At 40.0% G+C, this 26,841-nt stretch overlaps 1 protein-coding gene across 4 annotated transcripts in view; it reads right to left on the bottom strand.

Moving 5' to 3' along the window:
- Positions 1-26,128, bottom strand: part of KAT6B (lysine acetyltransferase 6B) — a 111,463-nt gene extending 85,335 nt beyond the window's left edge. For 3 of the 4 annotated variants that reach the window (XM_065670664.1, XM_065670666.1, XM_065670667.1), the window contains exons 1-2: positions 24,473-24,726; positions 18,189-19,083 (exon numbers count right to left, since the gene is read on the bottom strand). In XM_065670664.1, coding sequence (XP_065526736.1) covers positions 18,189-18,809 — 621 coding nt within the window. In that variant the 5' untranslated portion in view covers positions 18,810-19,083; positions 24,473-24,726. Of the gene's footprint in view, positions 1-18,188; positions 19,084-24,472; positions 24,727-25,974 lie in introns of those variants that run through there. The other variant, XM_065670665.1, reaches the window with a different exon arrangement.
- Positions 26,129-26,841: the final 713 nt, after the last annotated feature.

Below are 26,841 nucleotides of genomic sequence, written 5' to 3'. Positions count from 1 at the left end.
AAGTAGCATTACAATATAAAAATCACACTCCTACAGTTCTCTCCTCTTGAGACTTACAGTTAAATTGTAAGAAAAATATTTCCTGGTTAAATTGGACAGATAATGCAATACAGCTTTTATCAAACCAATAAATATGTTATAATATGCAAGCCTCTGGCCCTAAGGGACTTCCTTCTTCAGGTGCTGGCAGTTTATAAATTAGCTCATTTGTAGCATTGAAAAAGCTTCATAATTAGTACCTAGTTTATCATTAAAACCTTGCATTCACTGTATGATGTCACAGACTAATGAGTCTGGCTCTCATTTACACACTCAATTATTTTCTGGCATCTCAGTATAGTCGATCCCATTATTTCCTATATAACTGACCAACTTCAACAGCTGCAATTCTTCTCATGTAAATACAAAACATATTGCACGAGACAGGATCATAGTTATCACTCTTAAAATAATTCCACATAATGTACAGTTTAAGCTTGACAGGGCTTAAGATGCTTTGCCCTGCAGCCTGCAGAAGTTTGATTTAAAAAGTACTGTACAGTAATTAGATTTAAACCACAGAATTACTTAAAGTACCACACTCATTGACTGGTAGAGGTTTTACTGCAATAGATTAGACTCATTACTTAGAAACTGAAAAGCAGCTCAAGATTCATTTACCTCTGGTACTAGAAATTAATACATTTACTTCTGATTACAGCAGTGAATGAGACAAGCAGATAGAAGTTCTGCAGGTCCAGTCACGTCAAATACCCCCCTGTACTAACATAGAGCAGGAAGTGCCCTAGTTGACGCAAATCTCAATTAGCAACCAACATGCTAAATTCTCCCATAAATCCTCATGGAAAAACCTGCAATGCATGTTCTTATGTCTTCTACCCAAGCAACTTGAAATCACAACTCCCCATAGCATAGACATGGAAGACAATGAACAATTCACTAAGTATTTAACTTTAAATAGCCATCCTAAACCCTAAGATGTTTTCATCTACTGCTGCAAATCCTTGTATCCAAGGGGATCTGAGAGAATACCTGCACCTTGATCAGCACAAAAGCTGTTAAAGTCTGAAAGCCAAGGAACCCTTTTTTATTAGCCTGGTCTTCAATGAATCAAAGGAGAAAGCAGCAGGAAAGAAAGACAGGATTCAACAGCCTGCAACTGTACTGTACACAGCACCCTTTACCCCTACAACGCAAAAAGCAATGAGGAAAACTTACTTTTTGAAATCTAACAGTTTGTATACTGCCATGCATACGCACAGAATACAGCTTTCACAGGAAGGCAGTATTTTTCTTCTCCCCTCACTTCTACCTTTTACTTTATAGCATCGAAGTAAACAACATTCCTTTAAAGGTTTCTTTGCATCTTGCTTGGAATTTAAAGGACAATACCTGTTAGCTGCATAATACAGCTTTTTGTTATGGACTGTAAGGGGTTTGTTCATACTGTTCTCACATCAGGTATATTCATGATGGCTTGGAATGTCAGACAATTTAAAGAATTTTATTTCGTATTATCAGGAACAAAAATGTTTTATTGTTTAGCATAAATGACTATCATTCATCAATGTATCAACTGTGACACATTTATGTTAATCTACTACTAATACAAAAAGAAACCCACACCAAGGTTATATAGCAGGAAAATAGTGTTTTACTTATGACATTACAATTACAGTATACTCTAGCTTGTGAGGAAGAAACTGACCTTTTTGGTAGAATGTTAGGCACAAACCAGGAAGTTCTTAGCACTCCATTAGAAAGATTTGAATATCTGTGTTCAAGACAAATTCAAACAAGACATCCTTTAAGAGAAATGTATTCTTTAGACATGGAAAAGGTGGCTAGTGAGGCTAGTCTTCAGATTCCTGTAATCAGTGACCAAAAAACAAATTCCATATTGGCTGCCAGCATAAATTAGTTAACTTGTTACACGCTGGAGAAGAGTTAGGATCATCTTAAATCAGGTGAATTATTTCAGCTGTTAAACAGAAAAAACTACTGTACTACAGAACTGCTGCTGCAGAATACACCAGGCTACTCAATTCTGAGTAATGTCACATAACAGAATTCCACCTTTTATTTGTTTGCAGAACAGCTCTCTCCTACAATCTACATAAAAGCCTTTCTATCCTCAAATAAAAGATCTGCATGACACCTCTTAAGACAGAATCTTCTCCGGAGTCAGAGTAATTAAGCAATAGGCTCTAAAAAACCTGTTTTCACTGCATTCATTTTGTCTTTTGATTCTATTCTAATGGACTGTCTATTTTACTTAGTTACAACTTAATCCAATGTTATAACTCATGATCAGAGAAAGGTTATTTTAATTCAACTATAAAAGCTTGAGTTAAGATATCCCTATTCTAAAGCTTCACCTGTGCTACTACCATATACCACAGCACAACATACCATAGCTGGGACTAGTCAGTCTCTCCCAAGGTTTTAGAAATTTAAGCACCGCCTAAAGCCTGCAGTCAGTTCTACTGAAGAAATAGGTACGTTGTAGTCAGGGCCTCAAACTGGACAATTTTTTATTTTTTTAAGCGATGTGAACTGATGACGGAAGGCAGATAGGTGCATGGGAGAACACAGTGCTTGTCAGAAAGAATTTTTTCCTCCTTCACCAGATGAACAGCACAACACTTCAGCACGTATGTTTTCCATTTCCCAAAATCATTTTAAGCTGAATATTAAAATATGTAACTCTGCAAGGGAACCCAATAAAGATTATGACATGACAGGAAACAGCATGAGGTATGCTGTGTCCTATACCACAATGGTAAACTCACATCATAGTTGGCTTTTTCCTTCCCCTAATTATGAGCAGTGAAACCACAAAACCCATGTTAAGATCTTATCAGTTAAGGTCCCCGTGCAGGAAAAGTTCAGGAACAGCTGTACAAAGAAACAAGAACTTCTGAGCTTGAAGTTTCTGAAGTAGCCACAAATTTAGAAGAACAAAATCTGTCCATCTTGGTGCAATATGGGGGCCTCATCTATCACTTGTGGTACTTGTATTAGTGATTTCCTAATTAGCATTCTGGAGAAGCATTTGAAATTACTACAAAAGTAACAGAAAACCCTACATGAGACTGTTTTCACTGATGCTGATAGCACCTCAGAAGTAGAGTCTGAATTTAAACCAGTAATTTGGACAAAACAACCCTGAGAATTTAGCTACATAGAGTATGTAAAGTGAATGGGTTTTATATGGGTTATATGGGTTATAGGTCATTTCTTAGTACCTCCACAAAAGCTGCTAATCAAGTGCTTAATAAAGCTTTTCCCTCAAGGTTTAAACTGAGGCTAAACAACAAACACCAATTTCAAAAAATGTTTTGATGCACTAAGTCTGCATAAAAAACATTTTTTAGAAACAAACAAAAAAGCCAGATATGCTTTGCTATTATTTTCACTAAGTGGGTTGTCCGTTCTAGATCATGTTGCTCTTGGCTAAAAATCACTTTGAGCCCCACACCTAGGAAACAAAGCCAGGCATAAATACCAAAGCTGTCTTCTGTGGTAATAACCATGGAGGGAATAGGGGCTGACAGCAAGTATAAGCTGCATCAGATAGACCTGTGATGGAATTTACCAGAGGTACTATTACCAAAATATTTTCATTGAATATTTACTGGTTTGTGCACACAAATGAGTTAAAACTCAAAATACATTGCTTTCTTGTACTACTACTTAAAAAACTTGGCAAAACTGGTGGTTTTACTTCTATATAAGTCAATATATCAACAGACTACAGGAAGCTCTTTACAAGCAGTAACTGTTGTCTTAGTTTGAAATGCAGCTCTATGTTATGCTTCCCTGTTGCTGTTTTGCTTGTATCAAAATATCTGTCATTGTACCTCTGCTAATATCAGCCCCAATTGAGAATTTAATTACCCTCTCTTACTGGCTTTATAGTCTAACAGCCTGTTTTCAATCAAGAGTGATATAATAAGGTAATGTACAATATTCCCTGTAGTATCTCCTCCTGGTGAAACTCCTTCCAAGACAACTGATTAAACTTAGTATTACTAAGCCTACTAAGTTGGGTTTTCTCCAACTGTAGCATTTTGCAAAATTTTGTTAAAAAGCTATCCAAAACCAAGCACATTTTACTAGATAACTTAAACAGACCTGAAGTGAATGGACTGCTAGATTACAAAACCAAGTAAAACCTCATTTTGTAGTATGTACGCACGATGCTTATCAATGCTATTTTTGGCCACATAACACCACCAAGAAACAGCAGTGCTGTAACCAAGGCTATGCCATTAACTGTCATTTTGAGCTCTTATACTAGAAGTTGGTTGTTCTAAAGTTACCACACAGCCTCATGATAACTCATCTCCAATGAGACCACAATCCCTAACACCTGAAAGGTACCATTACATGAGCTGTTATATTTTGGTGTGGTTTGCCTGAGGCAAGCATTAATGGTCAGTTTACCTTAATCACCTAATATATTCCAGGAAAGGCTGCTCAGAAATGAAAGACTTAACTCTCACATATACTATTATGCAATACTTAGCTTTAGCACTGGGGCAATCAAACAGATGCTAAGCAGACCATTTTTTAAAGCTGTTTCTCTGACAGTATGTTGGATTTTTATACCCTATGAACATGACGGATTTGCAAAGATGAACCAAATCACAAAAGAAAACTGCTAGATGCTTCACAAAAGTGGAGAAGAATTCTTGGAAATGTAATGGAGTTACATGTCAGCCTTTCAGTGAAGTAGAAGGGGAGGGTGGAAAATCTATGTAAAAAAAAAAAAAAAATAAAAAAAAAATCCTGTAGGTACAGAGAAATTTCTTCAGTCCAAGACGGAATGTACTGCACCTAAGCATTAACACTGTATTCAAAAATGAAGCAAATTTCATTACTAGGGCAAAAATGTACTGGGGGGTAATAAAACAAATACATGCTGCTTCTTTTTTTCCATAATTTCAAAAAACATTATTTTACTGTGGTGTTTTTACTGCAGGGAAAATATTTCAGCTCCCAGACTTCCTGCAAAGATTTCTTCAGAATATCATATGCCCATCTTACTGTAATCTTATGTAACAAAACTAATTCATCTTAAAAATAGATTTTCTAAACTACATACTTCAAATACTAATTTTAAACAGCTTTTTCATCATAATCCTGACATCAGAATACACTAGTTTTTGAATGATGTAGTTTCAACTGAAACAGCTCAACAATACTCCTTGAAAATGCACAGAAGATGGGCAACTTTCTACTGGCAGAAACCTAACCAGTCCATATGATTTGGATTAGGGGTTAGGACCAAAAAGCCACCATTACAATATTAAATACTTGATTTAAAACAAAAAAAATTACCAAACCCAAACAAGCAAAAAAAAGCAAACAAAAAAAACCCCAAACACCACAAACCCACAAACTTTCATGAATAAAGTCAAAGTTACTCTTAAGCAGGGCTGGAAAGATGAACTTAAACTGGATCTCAGAAACACCTTCTCCTATAAAGGTACCTTAGACAGTGACTCTTAAACAAAGACCCTTAAAACTCTTAGACCCCTTTTCTTTACTTTTTACCCTAGAAAAATAGGTACTATAATACCAAACACAGTGACTTCTAATCTATTCCTGAATCTCTCAGAGAAGGCCGTAATAGCTTGAGAAAGCAGCTCTCTAGGAGATCCCTGAAGACTTCAATTCTCTATGTTACAAACAACAATGTATTACTCCTCCTATACAGCACAATATATAGTATAACCCTTTATATATAATTACTATAATGATACCTTATCCTAATTTTATCTGTTTTATTTCCAAAGCAATATATTATTCTCAACCCAACTTTCCAGATCTTTACAAAACAGAATTTTCTCAGACAAACCCAATACTGAGCTGAAGACCTTAAATGTTTTTTGAAAGTCTGTGAACACTAGCAATCCAGAAGTGTTTTCACTTTCTGCAGTCCAAATAGTTTGAGCTTTACTTGTGGAATGTTCCGATTCCTGCCCCAATCCCCTTCCAAAATCATTCCAGAAACTCATTTTTTTTATTTCAATCCTGAAAACACTCTTTAATTAAAAAAAAAAAAAAAAAACCACACCACAAATCAAAAACCTAATTCTGCCTACTAATTTATTTTCAAAAGGGCAGGGTTTTACAAGCAAGTTGTAACATGACAGTGAAAGATGACCTTTATATACCCTCCAGTAGATGAGATGCACACTTAGAAGTATAAACCAAAATAACCAGATTTATGAACTTTGTAATAATCAGACTGCTTACACTTTTTTTTAAGGCAAGTTTCATCAATAAACACACACCACACCAGAACACAACCTGACCTCAAACTAGTAACACTAAAAGCAGGTAAGAACAAGTTACTTCTTTTGCAACACTAAGAAAGAGGAAAAGAAGCAGGAGGTAGGGGTAAGCAAGGGCTCTTTGCAAACTCTCTCTCTCTGACCTACTTCCAAACTTTTAATGAGCATAAGGTGACAACAAAGTTGGAAAATACAGTTTAGGCAAAATGAAGATACCATCTTACTGGATTGCCCGGACTACAAACACACTGAAGGCAGTGTTAAATAAAAAAAAAAAAAAAAAAACAAACAAAAAAAAACCTTACAGTGGTCCAATGCTCAGTACCTGGAACAGGACTAAATACCCTTTAGCATAATCTTTGTGTTGACTAAATCCAGAATTCAACAGCAGAGCAGCTGCTCAGTGCCTGGTCTACAGAATTCAATGAATGACAAAAGGTTACCTTAATTCAATGAGATAATCAGCACACATTTACCCACTACCAAGAGTTTTCCAACCATCTGCAAGGCGGCAGAGCTAACTGCCTATAAAACAACTGGTAGCATGCTGACATGTCCTCACATCCCTCATGTCAATGAAAATTTATCTCTTAGCAACAGCTAAAAAGAAGCTGTACTTCCAGAAATATTTTAAATGCATCATGAGCCAACAATTCCTTCCTAAGTGATTTTGATTGCTACTGATCTCCAAACAGATGTCTACTCTAATTGGCAAAATCTATTAAATACATACTTAAAAAAAAAAGTCAAGTTGTCACGGCTTAAGAAAGCAATAACAATGGGAGTTTTTATAACTGTGCACATAAAAGACAAAACTTAACCTTATTTAAAGCTGCTGACCTTGCAATGATATCAGTAACAATGAAATAATGTGTTGTGTGGAGATGGAAAAAATTGTTCTTAGGGCTGTTGCCAGAAATGGAAAGGTAAGACACAAGTCTGCTAAAAACTAAGACAAATATGCTCGAGACAAAAAGAAAAACAAGAGATTCAAGGTCAAAGCCTCTTTGGTTATATGGGGAGAGAAAGTTACTTTTGTTCTCTTTTCAAATTAAGAACACTACAATATTTATATCTTAACTAACTCTAAAGTTAAAATGTAAAATTCTAAAGGCATCAAGCTTTACAATTTAATCCCATATGAAACTTCCAAGACAGTTAGAAATTAACTTGTTTTCGCAAAACAGCAAGCAAATTAGAATTTTACTACCAGACAAGAGATCAGGAAAGGGAAAAAGCTTGTCCTCAGCTGTATCAGGAGCTCTTCTCTAGAAATCAAATCTTTCAGAAATGTCTTCAAAATACACCCAAACAGTATGGAGAAAGAAACAATATAAATCATTAAGATTCATTTTTATGTTAGCAAATTATGAGCAGTTCTGTTTAGAACTACATACAGAAAATTAAACATGGCATGTTCACACAATGAAGCCTGAACATCCAGCTTTTCTTTTTTTTTTTTTTCTCAGGCAGAATAGAGCTGCCAGCTGTCAAAGTCATTTTATCAAATAAAGTCAACTCCAGCAGGTTTATTAACATAAAACCAGATAAATCAGTTTTATTTCTAGTCTAACTCTGAAAATTATCAATACAAGCTGAAGGTGCTTAATAAATATGTTGAAAATGTCACGGCAGAGTTATCAATGTTGAAGAGAGGTACCAAACAAAATTCCAGCACATCCTTCTCCCACCACTAGTTATCTTCCAGGAGACAGAACAAAATCTGCCAATCCGGGGCTGAATAGCAGCTACAATTATTTGCTCATTTCCTTAAATTCACAAGCAGAATTGAGGTATCATCTTGAATTCAGAGTGATACAGGAAGTTGGAAACACGGGAAGATTTCTCTAGTGGTTTACTATTCCCAATAAAAGATCCCTATCATCCATTTCATTTTCAGATATGAAAAGGCTTCTGCAATTCTTTACTGGAAAATCTAAAAATATGCCTGCAAGATGAGAAGCTACTTGCTCTTTTTTAAACACAGTTCCCAAATGCATAAAGCAAAAACAACTGCCCATCACCACATAAATTCCAGTGGCAAAGCCCAGAAGTGAGCTTATGTTTTCACATTCCTAGTTTTTAAATATTAGTCAATTAAATGTAAAGCAGAAGGACTAGATAATGCCAGGTTCTTTAAACCGCTACTGCATTCCATGTTTTGTTCAGGATAAAACACTTTTGGCTTTTAATCATGAGTGATTAACGTTGAATCCATAGCTATAAAGACTAAAATGGAAGCTGTCACTGGTAAAAATATAGTAATTTAAAATTTAAGAACAGTTAGAACCATTAAATGACTTACGTAGCAATAATTTCCTTCTTCAAGATTATGGCAAACAAGCAAGTCAAGTGACCCAACAAGAGGAATTCTTTAAAATGGCCACAGCAGAGCAAGTCACTGGTTTCTAAGACATTGTGAGCTCCAATACCTTTTCATGTAGTTTTCATACGCATCTAAAAGCACACTAAAGGATCATTCTGTAGGCACATAGCACATGCTGCTATCTAACTTGAGAATCTACCCTGTGACTGGTTTTCTCTAGTAATTTCTTGACTGATTAAACTTTTAGACTTCCAGACTTTCAGAAAATCTGTAACATCCGAAATACCTGAACGAAAGCTCACTTTGCTGAATCATCAGAATGTGTGCCAAACATCTAAATAAACAGAAAATGGGTTTACTATAGTTTTCTGATATTAAAGCAGCATTAATATTTGTAAAAACCACATTCACAAGTTTTCAGTGACTTTCAGTTTTCACAAGTGGGTAAAAAGGGAAGAGAGCTGGACAGTTCATGGCAGAGCAAGAATATTCAGATCAGAAAATACCTTGCTCATAAGTAACCTCATTCTTTATTACATAAACCTCCATGTGCATATTTATAACCTGACTGAGGAGCAAATCATTACTTGCAGGAGTCAATACACCATCCTCTTCCTCTACCACTAACATACCCTTGTTAACCTGACACCTACAGCAAGTATACTTAGTGTTGAGAGGACAAAAGGGAAAAAAAAAAAAAAGAAAAGGAAATGAAAGCCACCCATCTTTTAAGTTTGGAACAGAAACAAGTGATACAGCAACCTGTAGAATCCTAGAACTTGTTAACTAACTACCATTAAGTTCAGTGTTTATAACGGAGGTTACTTAGGTCTTGAGAATTCTTTAGGCTCAAACACTGCTTTTTTTCATCACTCTTTGACTGTATTTTTGCATAACCCCTTTGCTAATTACTGCTCATTATCCACTAATCCTTAACACTTTAGAGACTTCCACAGCACTGCAAGCGACATGTCACTCATGTTTTTACAGGTCAATATAAAGGACAATAGCACCAGAGAAGTTATCCACACAACATAATAGTGAAACTTAAATAAAACCTAGCAGGCTTCAGACCCAGCCTTCTGGGCCTGGTACATAAAGCTAAAAGTTCAGTGACTTTTTTCTAGATTTCAGGAAGTCCCAAGAAAACAGGGATCAGAGTGTTCACTATTCTTACAGCAACACACACGAAATCCACTTACAAAAGAAACTGTAACAAAAATAAATACACCTAATTCTCCAGCAAGGGTTTTCCCAGGTGTTTCCCAAAAGGGTTTTCCATCCCTCTTCAATTTCTTTAGCTTACACTTAGGCTATTTGATGCAGCTGTCTGCAAATCTTCATCATCTTAGTCTTTCATAAAGAAACTATGTTGTTGTTTTTTTCTTTTATCAGCCAACAGTTACAAGTAGCAAACAAACTTCCAATTCAAGTTGAAATAGAATAATCCAGGCTAGGACAGACCATAGATCATGTAACCTACTCGAAACAAAACCAGACTCAAATGATCCCTCAGGTTGCTCAAGACCATACCACATAAAGCTCTGACCAGCTCCAAGGACAGATGTCCCACTATCCCATATCCACCCTCACTGCAAAGAATTTTCTCCATCTATCTTGACTTTCTGCATCTATCTGTAACTTGTGTCAGTTACCTCTCATCCTTTTGAGATATGAGAAATATCAATTTCCACCTTCACTATAACCACTCAATAGATGGTGCTGAAAAAGATGCTTTAACACAACAGTGCCACACAGGACAAAAGAATTCTACACAGCTATGATAAAATTACCTTGACTTTCTTGACTATACTCCTTTCAACTGTTACTTGTAATTACTTAGTTGCTAGTTAATAACTATATGTACTCAATGTCTGAAACAAGTGTGGCACTGACATTTGCCTCTTATTGAGACAAATGCAAACACTGCTAGTTAATGTTGCCACGGATACATGGATACTATGTAAAAACTAAAGTCAGTCATTTTCACCATTTTGGAAAAAACAGAGCTGTGAAATTGAAGCCAACTTCAAAACACCACTAGTGATGAAATTGAATGCTGGAAAGCATGTGGAAACTGTATGTCAAACTTATCATAGCTTAGGCTAGCCCCCACTTCTATTAAGGATTCTTCCTAGATGAGGAAACATCAGCCATGCCTCCCAGACAATTTTGATGAGATCATATACAGCTTTTCTCCTGTGCCAGAATCCTGCTTGTAATTAAAACCAGAAGCCTCAAGCTACTCCACCTAGTACTGCATTACTAGTACCATTACACTGGTAAATGACAGGCTGTACCACCACAAGGGCAGATAAATGGGACTCTGTGCCCCTGTAGAGCCAAAAAAACTTGAGAAAGCAGGAATTCCTGCACGTGTGTCTATTACTGCTGCCAACACACAAGAGTTGACAATTTTCGAGTCTGTGATTTTCCCCTCACACCCCCCACAAAAGACTTTTTCCTTTTTAACATTTTATATACAGCACAACCTGAAGTCACAGCAACCTGCACAAACCTAGAACTAAATGCAGCAGCCCTTGAGTTGGCTACACGAATGACCCTTTAACAGTTCTACACCATTCATACTGTAAGAATGGTGCCTGTGCCTGCAAATTCGAAACTTCAGGCGCTTCTTCAAGAAGCTAGAGAAAGAAGAACAGGGGAGAGAGAAAAAAAAAAGTATATAAATTAAACCAGTTATAATTGCCCTCAGTGAGGAGGGATATAAGCAGACAGGGAAAGACAACAAACACTTGATTTTGCAACCAAAGGAAAACATACAAGCTTAAAAGTTGGCTTGCCTCTTGTCAGGTAAATCAAAAGACATCACCTATGTAGTGCCTGATTTGATGTACCCTCAAATGTGATGGTGGTAACCCTCAGAATTCTACAGCCACAACCTGAGCCCTAATAGTGTCATTGCGGTACACAACAGCAACTCCCTCTTGTTTGGTTCCAGAAAGTCCTCATGTCCCGACTTGAAACAGGCTCTCACAATCTTACGAACTATGGGTCTGTCCTTACATCCAGGCAAACAAGTCCTGAATACAAAAAGAAGTTGCCCTTTGAAAGAAGATGCTCATAGGAACATGAATGGATTCCAAGTTGTAAAGACTTTGACAGTAACTAATTTTTTTCTCAATACTAGCTGGAAATTTTTACGAAAGTGACAAAGTCTTTTGCCATTTCCAACAACCAAAATGGAGAACCATGGTTGATGAACAGCTGATCTACACCTGAAGATCCTTCTTGAGAAAAAAAAAAAAAAAAATAAGCTGTCAAAAAAAATAGCAGATAACCTTAACTGCTATTAACCTTAATGAAGTCCCTACAACAACAAGAAACATCATGGAATTGTTACCACACTTCAATTGCCACAGAAAACACACCCAAGACTATCCCTACTATTGAACATAGGAGAGGACAGAGACTTAAGACAGGTAAGGATACAGCACAGAGAAAATATGCAAGGTAGTTCTCATATTTAAGACAGGCTTCTGGTATTTCCAATGTCTAGAAGGAATCTTCATAAAATAGATATCCATGTCCTGAGTAGTTAAAAATAAAAATAAAATCTTGGAGTAAAAGTCCAAAGAGTAAAACTTCTAACTGCAGTTTAGGAATCAACTGTCGCTCCCAGTTAACACAGAAAAGTTCACAGAAAACAGCATAGATGAACACACACAGAACTGCTGGAACTACACAGAATTTCTTTGCTGTCAGTTTCAATACAGGACTCACTGCAGTACATCACACCAATTAATTCTGAAGAGAAACTGCCAGAAGAATTAAATTTTAGCAAGTCTTAGGATTAAGCAGCTTGCAATGTAAGGTTTGGAATCACTTCTTGCAGTCAACAAGAATTGTGAGTTCACCATGCAGAACCATGTTCCAAAATACTCAGTCTGGGGAAAAAAGTTTGAGGAGGGTTTTCCCTAATGGTTCTAGAGGAAACTGCAAATGACCTCCTTGTAGAAAATAAATCACTGACACCATTAATTGGAACCCAGCCTACCCCTCTGCCTGGCCTTAGGAAGGAGCAGACCAACCTACTTTAGGAAATGGTAGTTTTAAATTTCGCTCCCACCAAATTCAAGACTTTTACAAGCTTGCTTCATGGTTTGATCCAAATATGCTGAATTGTAAAAATACAGAAAACCCCCCAAAGCCTGATATACCTATCTACAATGGTATAAGCCACTTTTCCATGATATGGGATGACAAGACTTTTCCACTTCAGTTTTAAATGCTCAAAATATGGGGTAAGTAATTCTTCAATTTCTGGTAAGCTCCAGTATCTCAAGCGTGAACAGGCTCTGCTTTTAAGTGTTCACTTGGTTTATGTATGGGGTTGATACTTTTTGCATTTCAGAAGCTACATGGGCAGTAGAGAAATGAGAGAAAGCAGCAGCACCTAGTAATCACCCCAGAAGTCCAAGGACAAAAGCTACATGCATTGAGGTGAAGGCCATCCTTTCAAGAAATAAAGCCATCTTGTGAATTGTGATAATGAGAAGCACGAACATGAAAGTTAGTGTTTGACAAGTAACACTAACACTCCATAATCTTTTATGATCATGAAGAGTTACACGGAGAGAAACACAGGCTGTCTTTAAAGACAGCAGCATTTTATGGATTGGCAAATTTCAAGCCTAGATTTCATTTTTCTTAATACCAGTCTACAGTCTTTTGAACAGTAGCACTGCAGCACACTCTCTTACACTTACTTATGACTGCCTTTTGGTGCTCAAACCCACCCTCAGGAACACAGATTTCACAAAGAGCCAGCTCCAAAGCTAGGCAATTATGAATATCCTCCTATGTGTAAATTGGTAAGATAAATTATGTAGCATGTGCTTTCTGCCTAACTTCTCTGTTACCACTCGGTGGAAAGCCTAGAGGCCAGAGGAAACAAGATAGAGCAAGCAAAGAAATCTCAGCCAACAGTCTCTTGTTGCCTACCCACAGGAAGGCAGGAAGCTGAAAAACTCAACAGGGAGGAGCCTGGATGCCAAAAAACCAATTCTCTGTAGATTGGCTCTTTGCCTGAAAGACAGAAGGAGGAACACCCAGTGTCTGCACTGGCACAAGTTACATACCAGAAAACTGAAATTCAACCCATGCCAAGTTACACTTTTAAAAGCTAAATGTACGTAGGCCAGTGAAAACAAAATTAGATAGGAGTTCAGAGTATGGGAAATTAATAAAACAAGTTTGATTTTGCATTAAAGTCAGCTTAGAAAGACAAACTGAAAGTGAATGGGGTATTCTCATGCCAAGGAAAGAGATAGAAACAAGTATTAATACAGTTGCTGATCTGCTCGAGACAGTGCTCAGGAGAACCAAGAAAATGCTGTATGGATCAAGTTATCTCCATTTGCACTGCAACTTTTAAAGAATACTTTGGGCAGTAATTATTCTGAGATATACTACACATTCTCATAGCCATCTGAAAAAGGTATGATGGCCACTGCCTCTTCATCGTTTGAAGCTGGATTTATCAAATTATGCTGAAAAATAAGTAAAGGGCTGCCTACAGCCTACAAAGATCTGTTTATTTTTCTTTACAGTCACACCACATTTGGGCTTAAGATACAGCTAACTTGTATGACCTAGGTAGGTTTTCACGCAGTTCCCAAACTGCAGAAGGTTCCTAATGCTTGTCCAAGTGACCAGAGAAACAAGGAAAAACACAGGGCATGCATGCACACAGAATACTGCCGCTTTACAATTGACACCATTAAAAGAAAAATTAAACACCCATTTAAACATGTTAACCATATCTTTTAAATGCCACTTTACTGCAGCATTTCTGGAAGTGTATTTTAATGCATCAAAGGCTTATCGAAAAGCTAAGTATCACTCAATATGTTCAGGTTGATTTTCCTCTCTGTTCACACCCTTTCCTACTATGTTATCAGTTTTTACACTGCATTTTCTGATTAACATACTCATACAGCCCTTTTCAGAGGATGCTGCAGGAGAGAAGGTGTGAAGCACAAGAGAGAAGATATCTCTGCAAGATATTCTGAACATAAGGAAGAACACATAAGAGCAGTTAAATTGTTAAAACTGTGTACTGCAATATAGTGAAGTGCACAAGATCAAACTACTGAGCAACAAATTTCCTTCTTATCTGCTTCTTGTGTATGTGGTTTTGCTTTTTTATTTGCAGCAAAGAAAAAGCACTTTACAAGTCTACATCCTAAAGGACACCACTGGATTCAGTTTCCCTTCACTGTAAGGGCAGCTCCATCTCCAGCTGAAGGCTGGTCCTTGTAACACACCAATTTAACACTTGAAAACAGGCCTGTTCTGAAGCACTCTGATTCAAGGTATCTGTCCACATCAAGTAAGCATCTACCATGATGTAACCACCAGAATATTTAGGATAACCAGGATGTCCTTTTGAAACGTAATTCGTATTACTTATTACATGTTAAAGGATGTACAGTTTAAATACTGTATAGCTGATGACAGCTATTGACCTTCCATTTGTCCTTCCTATGAGCCTTGTGCTTATACCTCTTCCACACAGAAGTGAAAAAACAACCCTCCACACACACTAGCGAATGGAAAGGGGTGGAGAAAGAGAAGGTTTAAACAGCTGCACTGCATATTTCCTCTCTTCCTATAACTCTGGAGCTGACACACCTTCGCCCAAATCCAGGTAAGTCAGATTAACACTTCAAGGAAACATACCTCTTTGGTTTCTTTTTGCTGTGGGGGTTGTTTTGAGTTGGTGTGGGTTTTGTTGGGGTTTTTTGTGGTGGCTTTTTTTGTTTCCAGTTTTTGTTTTGGTTTTCTTGTGGGTGTTTTTTTGTTTGGTTGGTTGGTTTTTTGTTTTTTATTTTTTTGGGTTTTGGGGGTTTTTTTTGTACAAATGCTTCCTTCCAGGCCTATGGATATCAGAAGGGAACACAGCAATACAAGCTATGCTGTTGTAACTAACTGCATCTATTTCTACATCTAATGAAACAAGAGGATCACTGGATCACCCAGTTAATACTAAGACAAGAAAAGCACCCTCGTATCACCACCACCAAGAAGAAAATTTAGCACTTCCAGTTCCATGTAAGTATTTACCAAATGCAAAACACTCAACACCCCCGTAACATAGTCAAGGCTCCACATCTGCAAAGCTAACTTTCGTGAACTGTCTCATCCTCATGATATGTTAATTGCGCATTAAAAAGGTCAAAACTACTAAAACTTCTGCGGTCATCTAAACAGATTTCTGTATATCCTCCTGTTCTTTCTTCTCCCCAAGTAAAGTCAACAGAAAAAAAATACCTGAACTTCAACTGTAGTATTTAAAAATAAGCAAACACACAACCAAACAGAGACATCCAAACAAAAAAACAGCCCTTACTTGTGCTAGCTACATGAACAGTCAAATTTTCAAATACACCAACTTCTTCAAAGACTAGCCATTCCTGAGAGATGCTAGTTGGCTACATTTTATTGTATAAAATTCAATATATAATCTTTTCATGCCCCACATTACCACTTAAGTATCTCCCAATAAAAATAGCCAATAAAAATAACAGTTTGCCTTGCAGTATTATTCTGCTTATTCATGAATTCCTAATTTCAAATGAACTTGCAGTCACATCCCAGTAAGACACTTACCTACAGTTACTTTCAGAACTGTCCCGTATGTGTATTTAAAGCCATACAGCCTGGAGACCAGCACAAATCCTGTACTTAAAACAAGTCTATACATATTTGCTCAGTAATCTGTGCTACAACTAATACAACTAAGCAGTGCACTACTCTGATCTGCAACTACTAATCCACCAACCTCACATCAAAACTATTCGTGTCAGGAAAACTGTATACCAAACAGTTTTTAAACACACAAGTCACACTGCTAATTCTGAGGCACCCAAATGAAAGCTTATTTCTTGCCAAAGCACTTGCTACAGAACAGATTTGTTTGGCTAACTTCTAAAAGACAGATTTATCCTTATACCAGTATTTTAGTATGGCAGTAATGACTTTTTTAGCAGCGTGACCCAACTAACATGCCTTGCAATGGATGCCAGTCCCAGTACGTAGCCTAACAAGGGAGATTTTTGTTTCCACAGAATTCAAATGAAGCATCATAGCATTTTGGTTAGTCAGTACTCCAGCCTTCCAATTTTTTATGCCAGTAGAGTATCAGAATTACAGAAGAATCTCCGAAAGTACTTAAGAAAGACAGCTTTATCACTACAAGTAATTATATCTTTATAGTGTATGGCTACAGCAGTAATCACATAGTAAGCAACACTTCTGATCTTCCTTTCCGATTGAGTCTGAAGCACAGTGCATCCTTCAAATACCCAAGAAGTCCAATTTGAAAGAAACAGCTAGGTATCCATGTATAGAAGCAATCATACTTAACATATACAGAAGCTCAAAAAAATCAGCCTTAAGTAACCAACATCATAGTCACCTCTGACAGTTCCACAAGCAACCATTCTTGCAGACTTGACTAAATATTTCTAGCACAAGCACTTTCTACTCTGCATTCTCCAGAGGCTCACAATCAGCTGAAGAGTGAGAGAGAACTATAATGCGGTTTCTAGGAGAAGACACTAATGGTACCTCTACAATGGCAAAGTCATTCCAAGCCAAAAAGAACTGCCACAACACTTTATCACTAAGAAGGGCAAAACAAACACCAACTTACAGATATTCTAAGTAATCCAGCTCAAGTAGAACAGGCAGCTTCTCCCCCCCCACCCCAAATACACTGAGAATTCAAAACACACTTCACCACACTAAATGCAGAATGATCAAAGAATGCCTACAGACCTGTCTTTGACACTATCCTTTCATAAACAAAACACTAATTGACACACACTTCACCCTCAAGGCTTAAACCCTGCAAATAATTAACCTGAAAACATGGCCCAAGTAATAGCAAAAATAAACCCATGTAGGAACAAAACTGAAAGATGCTACAGTTCAGCCCTATTTGTTACTTTGACACCTCCACTTACATTCCTGGAATATTTACATTAACTCCAGTTTGTATCAATTGCACACTTAACACTAAATATCTACATACAGATCTCTTTCAAAATAATAATTCTAACAGGATTAAATATCATGAGTTCTACTGGTATTTTAGATGATGTTCAAATTACAAGAAAATCAGTATATCCAGGCATAAAATTAAGGTGAAAGGCCACAATCAAATCACATTGCAGATTTCAGCAATGCCTGTCTGCCACACAAGACAGAACAATCTCACACCTAGAAGACAGCATGCAGCTGCACTCTTCCCTGCTCCTCTGTTTATCTACCAAAAATCCAGAGAGCAAACTATCCAACACAGAATGACAGGACACAGGGAGCTAAGTAAATTTCCTTTATCAGAACCAATTCTGCATTGATCTTTGATATGCATCCTTCATATACATTTACACAGGTAAACAAAGAACACACACATACACACACACACACAACAAAAAAAAAAAAATCAATACTTTTGCTTTAGGTAAATAAAGAATAGTAAGAATAATTCCTGCATTACTACATTTACTCTCATTTTTCAGACTTACCTGGTCTTTCTCATGGGGTAGAAGGCTGACAGGTGGAAGAGAAGCCGGGAAAGTGCTCGAGTATTTTGGAGCTCCTTTGCTTTCCAAACTGCCATAATTCACTCTATACTGAGGTCCATCCTTCAGTAATCTCCCATTGTTCACAGCACGTTTGGCCCCTAGACGCAACCTCTGCTGAAAGGCAGGATTGTTGAAAATATTTGCTAGGTCATTTTGACTTCTCAAATACTTCTCTATGTTTTTCAGCGAGGAACCACTTGGTTCTTGAAGCCCTTCAATTGCTCTTCTCAAGAGTTTATTCCAATCCACATTACGAAGCTCATTACAAGCTCCTCTAGATCCCTTAACAGATTTAGGAATACTGCCAGGCTTAACAGCTGAAAACCGTCCAGGGTTATCTGGGTCCTTGTACGATGCAAGGCCTTTGTTGGTAACTTTAAGAATAGAACCATCTTGAACACTAAGTTCCAACTGTTCCGAAACAGTCTTCTTATCTAATCCATGGGAAGCACAAACAGCATGACATATTCTCTCTTCAGAAGGTCTTTGCTTTTGCTTTTTAACTTTTTGTATAGCTTCAAGAATCCACTCCGTATAAAGAGGGTTGGCAAGTTTTACCATGGTTGACCAGTAATTGCTTCCGGCCAAGGGTTACCCATAGAGGTTCCTCCTTATCCTTTTGGCAGATCTGTCAGCGGCTGTTCACACTTCAAACACAAACCAAAGGATTCCACACACTGCCTGGATGCATCTCAAAAATATCCATCCTGAGGAATGGAAAAGGCAGGGAAATACCTCCTGACTGAAACTTCCAATTACTTTACCGTTACAGAAAGGTAGATGGGATTCATTCGTGATGATACTAGTACATCCTTACAAGAAGGTTTGTTGCAACCTTTAAAAAGAAAAAAGAAGAGGCAGGGGGAGAATAGTTAATGCTGAAGTAGACACTTATTCATACTGTAGATGCTACAGTATGCAAAAATCTTTGTGCGATTATATAAAAAGTGCGTCAATTCCCACCCCACACCAAACAAGTCATCATGAAATCCTTCCACTTCTGGTAACATTCAGCGGATTTAGTTTTCCTAAATTCCATCACCCCAACACTTAACCTCCTACTGACTTCTTGGACCATTTCCATTCAGCCAGATACCTGAAAATATTTTCTAAAACAAACTGCCTACCACCCATTTCTACACCCACTGGGATAAGAAAATGACCAAGAAAAAACACCAAAAACCACACAGCCATAACCTAAAAAAACCAAACCAATGCCCAACCAATGAAAGTCAAATTATTAACCACTACTATTTCTTACAGCAGATTGCCCATGTCATGCCGTATGTTGACTCAAGAAAATTAAAAACAAAATATCAGAACTGAGTTACTGGTATTATATCCTTATTAATACCTCAGTATACTACAATACAGAAATGAATCACAACGGCACTTCTGAATCTAAGGTGTGGAGAGGCACGCATTTTTGATACAAACTCTTAGGAACAGAAATGAAAATGAAGTAACAGCAGGCATTTTCCCCATAAACACCCTGTCAGCATGAAGACATTTAAACACATATAAAGAGGTCACATTGACAAGAACCACTCTAATAGAAAATTCAGTGCCTGCAAAAACTTAAATAAGAAACCTGAAAGAATATCTTGATCAGGACTTTATCCATTCGGCAGGACAATATGTGAAAAATAAAAAAAAAAAAGCCACAGAAACAAAACTAAGGTAGTAGTCATCTAACTAAGAAATAAAATATATATAAGGTATTAAGCTTTTCCACCATGAAACATGATGGATAACTTTTGAAGACATCAACACAATTGTTTAAGTAACTTCAAATCAAAGCAAAAAACATAAATGGAAGAGAAAAACCTTCATTCTCAATAAACAGCTGGTCTTATAAAGTGGAAGATTCATCAGTTTCCCAGCAAATTCTAAAATTATGGCAAGCAGCCTATAACTAGCAGTAATATTTATGATTACACAAGTCTTGGACCTCATTTTTACTCATTTATTCAAGTCATCTTGTATTTCAATCATGTTCAAAATTTGAGTAAATTATTAATACAAAAAAAAAAATAATTATGCCGTAATCTAAATTATTTTCAACTTCTTAAAAAGATTCTTCTGCAACTGTGAAGAGAATGGGTGCAAAACCCAATTCTGGTCCTATACCTTCTCCTCCCTGTACTCTCCTCAAAAAAATCTCTTAAATATAAGCTCCAGATCACACGTTTTCATACCTACATTACTAACAAAAGAGCAGCTGGCTATTGGTGAATATAAAATTCCTCTATACTCAAAATAGTAGAAATATTAATAAATTTCTTTTATGAATTTGTCACTCCTTAAGTCTGATTTAACCTTAAGCATTTTTGGATTTATAAATATGAAAGTTTAACTGACTACCAGAACAAAAAGACATCCCCAATACAAATACAGCACCTCAGTATTTAACTGGCTGTCATACTGAACCCTACTGATCTACAGAGACTGGATCCTATTCCTGGCTTCCTGACTGTACTCATATGAGTTACATTTGATATCAGTTCTGTGTACTTCAAATATTTGTAATACAACAAAAACTTGTGTAAATAGACACTTTAATTTAATCCAGCTAGCAAAAGCTATTCTTCCCTAACAGCATTGTTTATATTCACTGTTTTCATATAATTCCAAAATAACACTATAGCTGCAAAACACAGGCAAACATAAGGAAGAAAAAAGTTTCCATGGTATTATGAATCCTACAAATTCTCTTGTATAATTGTATTTTCAGTATCACAGTCACATGAAAGCAGGACTCTCTACATAGTGGAGACTGTGTCACACCTAGACTATTTTATACATTCTGCCTATAGACTTGGAAGTTCTCTATAGCTACATATAAAGCCCCAGATTCCTAGAAAGCTACTTTTAAGCATAAATATTATTCAGTTAGGCTGCTCTGTTCTAAGACTTTGTGAAGATAGTAATTAATTAAGTGCTGAACACTGCATTTGCTGACTCAGACATACCTGCCTCATTTTTAAACTTGATGCAGTAATGTTGTATTAAATTTCATACCAGTAACCACATCACTTCCATTAAATTCCAGAACACACAGTGCAGGGTTTGTTCCAAGCACCTGGACACCGATGAACATTTTAGTATAAATGCTGTAACTCGTGGGTTGCAGGAATTTTCACTGGCCAGTGACTGTGGCAAAAGGTGACCCATATCTTCAGATAAGTCTGCTGCTTGGTACAGGAATTTCACAGCAGTATACATTCAGAACCACATTTTTATTTATTTTCTTTAAAGTCCCTATGTGTAACATAACCTCCTGCATACTAGCACCTTCTAAAAAAAACACCAGTTGAGTGTATCAGCAACAGCATAGTTTCCTACACACACGACAGGACAGTTCAAGAGGAAAATCAACACATCTTAAATCCACACCTTCCAACACAATCTGACTTCACTCTGCTTTGGGAAACCATGGAAAGCTCATCCAGTCAAATTTTGGAATTGTTCTGTGACAACCCAGAGCCTCTGTTATTCTGCCACTTTGATTCCAATATGTACTTGCAGTGTAGCGCTCTGACCTGCCCTTCTGATATGACAAGGTCTATCACACATAAGATTCAGAATAACCTCTAAATAACAAACATCTCTGCCAGCAATGTAATTCAGCTCGGTGATCCTGCAGCTATAAGTTAAATAGGCACTTCATAAATCAGGACAGGTTGATCCAAGATTGGCAATTCAGAGAGATATACATTCTGAGTGACTGGATAAAGACAAAACAACCTGCTCCAGAAACAAACCTTCCAGATTAAACATAAGAGGATGTACGGAAGTTCAAAATGACATTCAGGTTTCTAAGTTTAAACCTTAATTTCACCAAAACCACAAAAGGGTGGCCATACATCATTTAATACAAAAAGTGTGATGCTTACCCTGATTTTGAGGAAATAACATTTTTCAGATTATTAATTAGTAGCAGGCAATCATATCTAAATATTAATTTTCCTCACATTATAACTACCTTTTAATCAAAGCCCCAACAGTACCTTTCAAACCACAGATTAGATTTTGCAGACTGTTAAGCATGCAGGACCACTTCCAAAGTTTTATGGCAACAGTCCTCAAACTCCTCCTGTCATATTTCAGTTTCTGCACTCTATGGTATCTTATCTTGAAAATAAGAACATTTGAGAAAATTTGATTACCCTATTATTACTGACCACATCTATTAACAAGTCTGCCACTGGAGAGCTGCAGAACATAAGCATTAGGAAGGTTAAGTACAATACATTACCTTTAAAACATGAAAAGCCATCTCTAGTCAAGGCTTGTCCTTAAATCATAAATTACCAGAGAAATACAAAGAAGTTGCAAAACTGCAGCTTGGGACTGAGAATGAATGCAAGACTGCCCTTTATACAGTACACACCTATTGTACAGCTGATTCTAATTAAAGAATGCACTGACTGAACATGTCAATCTCAGGTATCATCAGTAATCCTATAATCCTGTAATGAGGTCTTTTTTAGACTGAAGTAGTACCTGGAACTATTTCCAAGCAATCCAGATTGTGAAAACAAGCTGTGCAGTCAGAAAGGAAAAAAAAAAAAAAAAAAGGAAAAAAAAGAAAAAGCTATGCTTTCCCCCACCACAAAGAAATAAAACTAAAAGTTACTGCACAACCATCAAGAAGCATTTCACATAATACAACCTAAGTTCTTAAAGAAACAGATGAAAAATTCACTTTGTCTGTCTTAACTGTAAATGCAGTTAAACTTTTAAAAACTGAGGTAAACACTACCAAAAAAACCCCCCAAATATCCCCCTCCAAAAAAAACAACGGGGGGGAAAGGCGGGGGGCGGGGCGTGAGCTGGGGGAACAGAAGACAGCAACTTGTGCAACCTCCCGGTGACCTGCGAATCAAAATTTCATTTTGCTCCCTCCTACCTGCTCTGCACACAAGCAGCAGAAGCAGCAGCAGGCCAGCTCTCTGCTGCAGCATCAGGGTCAGGTAAGGATTGCAGCAGAGGAGAAAGAAGAAGAGAAGACTGACATTGCACTCAGTAAGCCTTTTGCCATTTTTCCTTCCTCCAAGCCATTACTTAGAATTCTGCAGCTAAGCAACTCTGCATTCCACCCCATCTCAATTAATGGTGCAAAAAGAGGCAAGTTTCTTGCTTCCCCATTGCAAAAATGCATGCACCCACAAGGAAACAGAGAAAAAGCAGATCCTGGCAAGGACTCCCAGCACACATGACACCCTTAGAATTACTCAGATCATAAAGCCAGCTATTGCACTATTTTTTAAACAACATCCAGCTTTCCATTTTAACAAGGAAGGGCAATGACACTTGCACATGGTTTAAAAAGACAGCAGAGTAGACATCATAGTAACTTCAAAACTACACCAAAAGACTTGGTGGTATGGGAAGTAAAAGTAGTACATGTGAATCAAACTGATGAAGTGCTCGCACTGTACAATACACCCCACAAGCTAGTTTAAGATCATATACCAAAAAAGCAGCCCACAACATGACAGCAGCCAGCACCACCAGAGCAAACAGCATCAGCACAACACGACACCAGCAAAATCACCCAAATTCACCCTCCCCATCCTCTTCCATGGAAGTTCTGAGCACTTGAAAATATGGCACTAGAAAACATCAGGGCGTATGGGGAAAGTGATATTCGCTGCCAGCAGGTAACCTGGGAAGAGGGCTTCGCTAAAGACATTTCTTGATGGGATACTGGTTTTCAACAGAATGGGTACCCGTCTGCTTTTTGCAGAGCTGGTTATTTTCAATGCCCAGTGACAGAATGCTGAAGGAGAAATGTGACCGAAGAAAACACGGTGTGAACATCACTTCCTAAGCGTGGCTTTAGAGGCTTGAACACTCCCCTCCCCAACTTGCCTAACATTTCTGCGGTATACCCAAACCACGGAGATTTGCAACGCTCCATGCTTCGCGCCAAGGCATTGTTGTGTTTGACAGGGGCCGAGCCGGGGCTGGCTTCTGAACCCTCCGAGCCTCACTCCGGGATTTCCCCATTTCAAAGGCACAACCCCAAGCCCGCAGGCTCTGCTCCCCGGGGCACGGCGACCCCGCAGGACGGGGCAGCCGGGAGAGGACGGCGACGGCGTGCACCTGCACCCACCCCATGCGGGCGGCGCCGGGGGCAGTGGCTGCACCGCCTCCCCCTCCCCGCCGCACCGGCGGGAGGCAGGCCGAGAGGGGCCCCCCTCCGCGGTACCACTCACCTCCGCGGGACCGGGGCCGCGGGGGGAGGAGCCTCCTCCAGGCGCCGCAGCGGCTCCCCCTGCTGCCGGCTCTTCCCCTGCTCCCGCTGCCAGGCTGCGCCGAGGCGGCTGGCCCCGCTGCTAGGCCGCCTCCCTGCCGGCGGCAGCCGCGACTCCCCCTACCGCCGTGCCTCGGCTCGGCTCGGCTCGGCTCGCCTCACCTACGCCGCCATTTTGTTTCGCCCTGTTGTACTTAACGTGAATCCGACATGACACTGATTACAGCCCAATGGAGTCTCATTAAAACCTTACCTACCCTCGCGCCCCGCCCACCGGCGCCCGCCATTGGGCCGTCCTGCGCACGCCGCTCCACGATCACAGGCCGCGGGCCCGCGTCCATCAACCGCCCACACCGGCCCCGTTCCGCCCAGCAACCAGCCCGCCTCTCCCACTGGAAGACAGAAGGTGCCAATCCACAAGCACGCCCCTTCCCTCCACCTTCAGCCCCGCCTACCCGGCAGAAAGGGCGGGGCTGGAGGCTGCCGTTGGCTGCCACCGCCGCCACACACCCGCACGGCCCGCCCGCCCGCCCGCCTCATTGCTGGGCCTCGACCGCTAGCAATTGGTCCCCCGCCGCAAGCGGAGGCGCGGGCCCTCGCAAGCCCGCCCTGCCGTTGGCTACCGCTGCCGTCCGTCTGCCTACCAACCTCCCCCCGGCCTCGCCACCCTCCCCCCCCACCCGCTCGCCACCGCCCCACCCGCTCCTGAAGTTTGTTCGAGGGTGATCTCCAGCAAGACACCGGCGGCTGCCGCCTGAACCAGCCCGGCAGGGCGGGCGGGCGGGCGCGCCACACACACTAATAACCAGCCTTAAATACTGAGCGTCACGCGCGTGCCGCCGATCCTGCCGCTGGCCCGGGCGGGCGAGATAAGAACAGCGTGCTCCCAGCGCAACCCTCCCGAGGTGCCCGGCACCGGCAGCCGCTGATCGCGCACACGCACGCCCCGCACCGCGGAGGGGAGGGGATGGGCGCGGGGACGGCGACAATGACTCTCAGCTCTACAGCCACATGCAGGTCCCTGCAAGTTTCGCCATGCGAAGCGCAGGGACTTCTCTGTCACCCCGTCTGCGAAGGAACAATTGCCGCCTCAGAAAGACAGGGTGGGAGCATGCAACACAAAACCCTCAGCCATCCCCTGCCTCCCTCCCTCCGCCGCTCCATTCCCCCCCTCCCCACCCCGTCCACCCCAGCCATCACCTCCTGCTGCTGCTCCCCCTCCCCTGCAAAACGCAGAGCATTGCAATGCATTTACCAAGCACAAGTGTCTGCAAACACGTGCATCAGCCTCCAATGCAAAAGGGAAAAAAAAAAAAAAGTACCCAGCCTAGTGACAAGCCTCCTGCACTGAGCGAGGGGAGGGAAAGGGGGTTATTATGGCAAATTGCAGCCTGTCACCCAGCGCAAAACAAAACCCATCGCATGCTCCCTGCTACCCCCCACATAAACTCCTGGGAATCTAACCTCCGATGCAGGTTTCCCCCCTCTGCTTGCAATGACCTCCTTTCTCTGCCTGTGTGTGTTTCTGCAGCAGCGGTTCCTGCGGAATGTGCTGCCCCTGAAACGCGATCGCGGCTCCTCTCTCTCTCTCGCTCGCTCGCTCTCCCCTTCTCTGTCTCTCGCTCGCTCTCTCTCCTGGCTGCAACCAGAGCCAGGAACACAACAACAACACAGCCTCCCCCCACCCCCTTCCCCAAACACATACACACTGGAGAGACCCAGCCAGGAGAGCCAGACGAGCCGCGGAGGGGGTGGAGGGAATCCCCAGCCAGCGGATTGATTGCACCAGTTACCTTCCCTAAGCCCCTTCGCAAGAGGGGAGAAAAAAAGAAGATGAATACAGAGAGAATACCTTGTCTCCCCTCCTCCTCCTCCTCCGCGGGGCTCCTCTTCTCACTCCAAAATACTAAAAGGTGGACGGGCAGATCAGACACAAGCGTTCAGCTCGCGGCGGGGGAGGGGAGCCGCACGAACAATTATCATTGATTTAGAAATTAAAACAGAAACCCACCCCAGACCTCCAGCCTTCCCGATGCCGAGCGGACGCAGATTGCGAGGACTGGTGCTAAGACACAGGACCTGATAACAGCTAATTGAAAGGTTAATCTACATAGGCTGTGACAGAAGAGGTCCCTCCCCACTTTTTTATCTGCTGTTGGCAAGTGGGAAATTGAGCTCCCCCCACCTTTTCTCCCTAAAAAAAAAAAAAAAAAAGAAAGAAAAAAAAAAAGGAGGGGGGGAGAGGGAAGGAGGGGGGGGAGGCAATAAAGTTTGGGGGGAGGCGCGTCCCCGCCGGCACCGTGGGGCTGAGGGACGGGGCGCGCGGGTGGC

Source organism: Lathamus discolor, chromosome 3 (genome assembly GCF_037157495.1).
Source record: "Lathamus discolor isolate bLatDis1 chromosome 3, bLatDis1.hap1, whole genome shotgun sequence".
NCBI classification, from domain to species: domain Eukaryota; kingdom Metazoa; phylum Chordata; class Aves; order Psittaciformes; family Psittacidae; genus Lathamus; species Lathamus discolor.
Note: the sequence above shows the minus strand (reverse complement) of the source record. Positions and strands in the feature narration are given on the sequence as shown.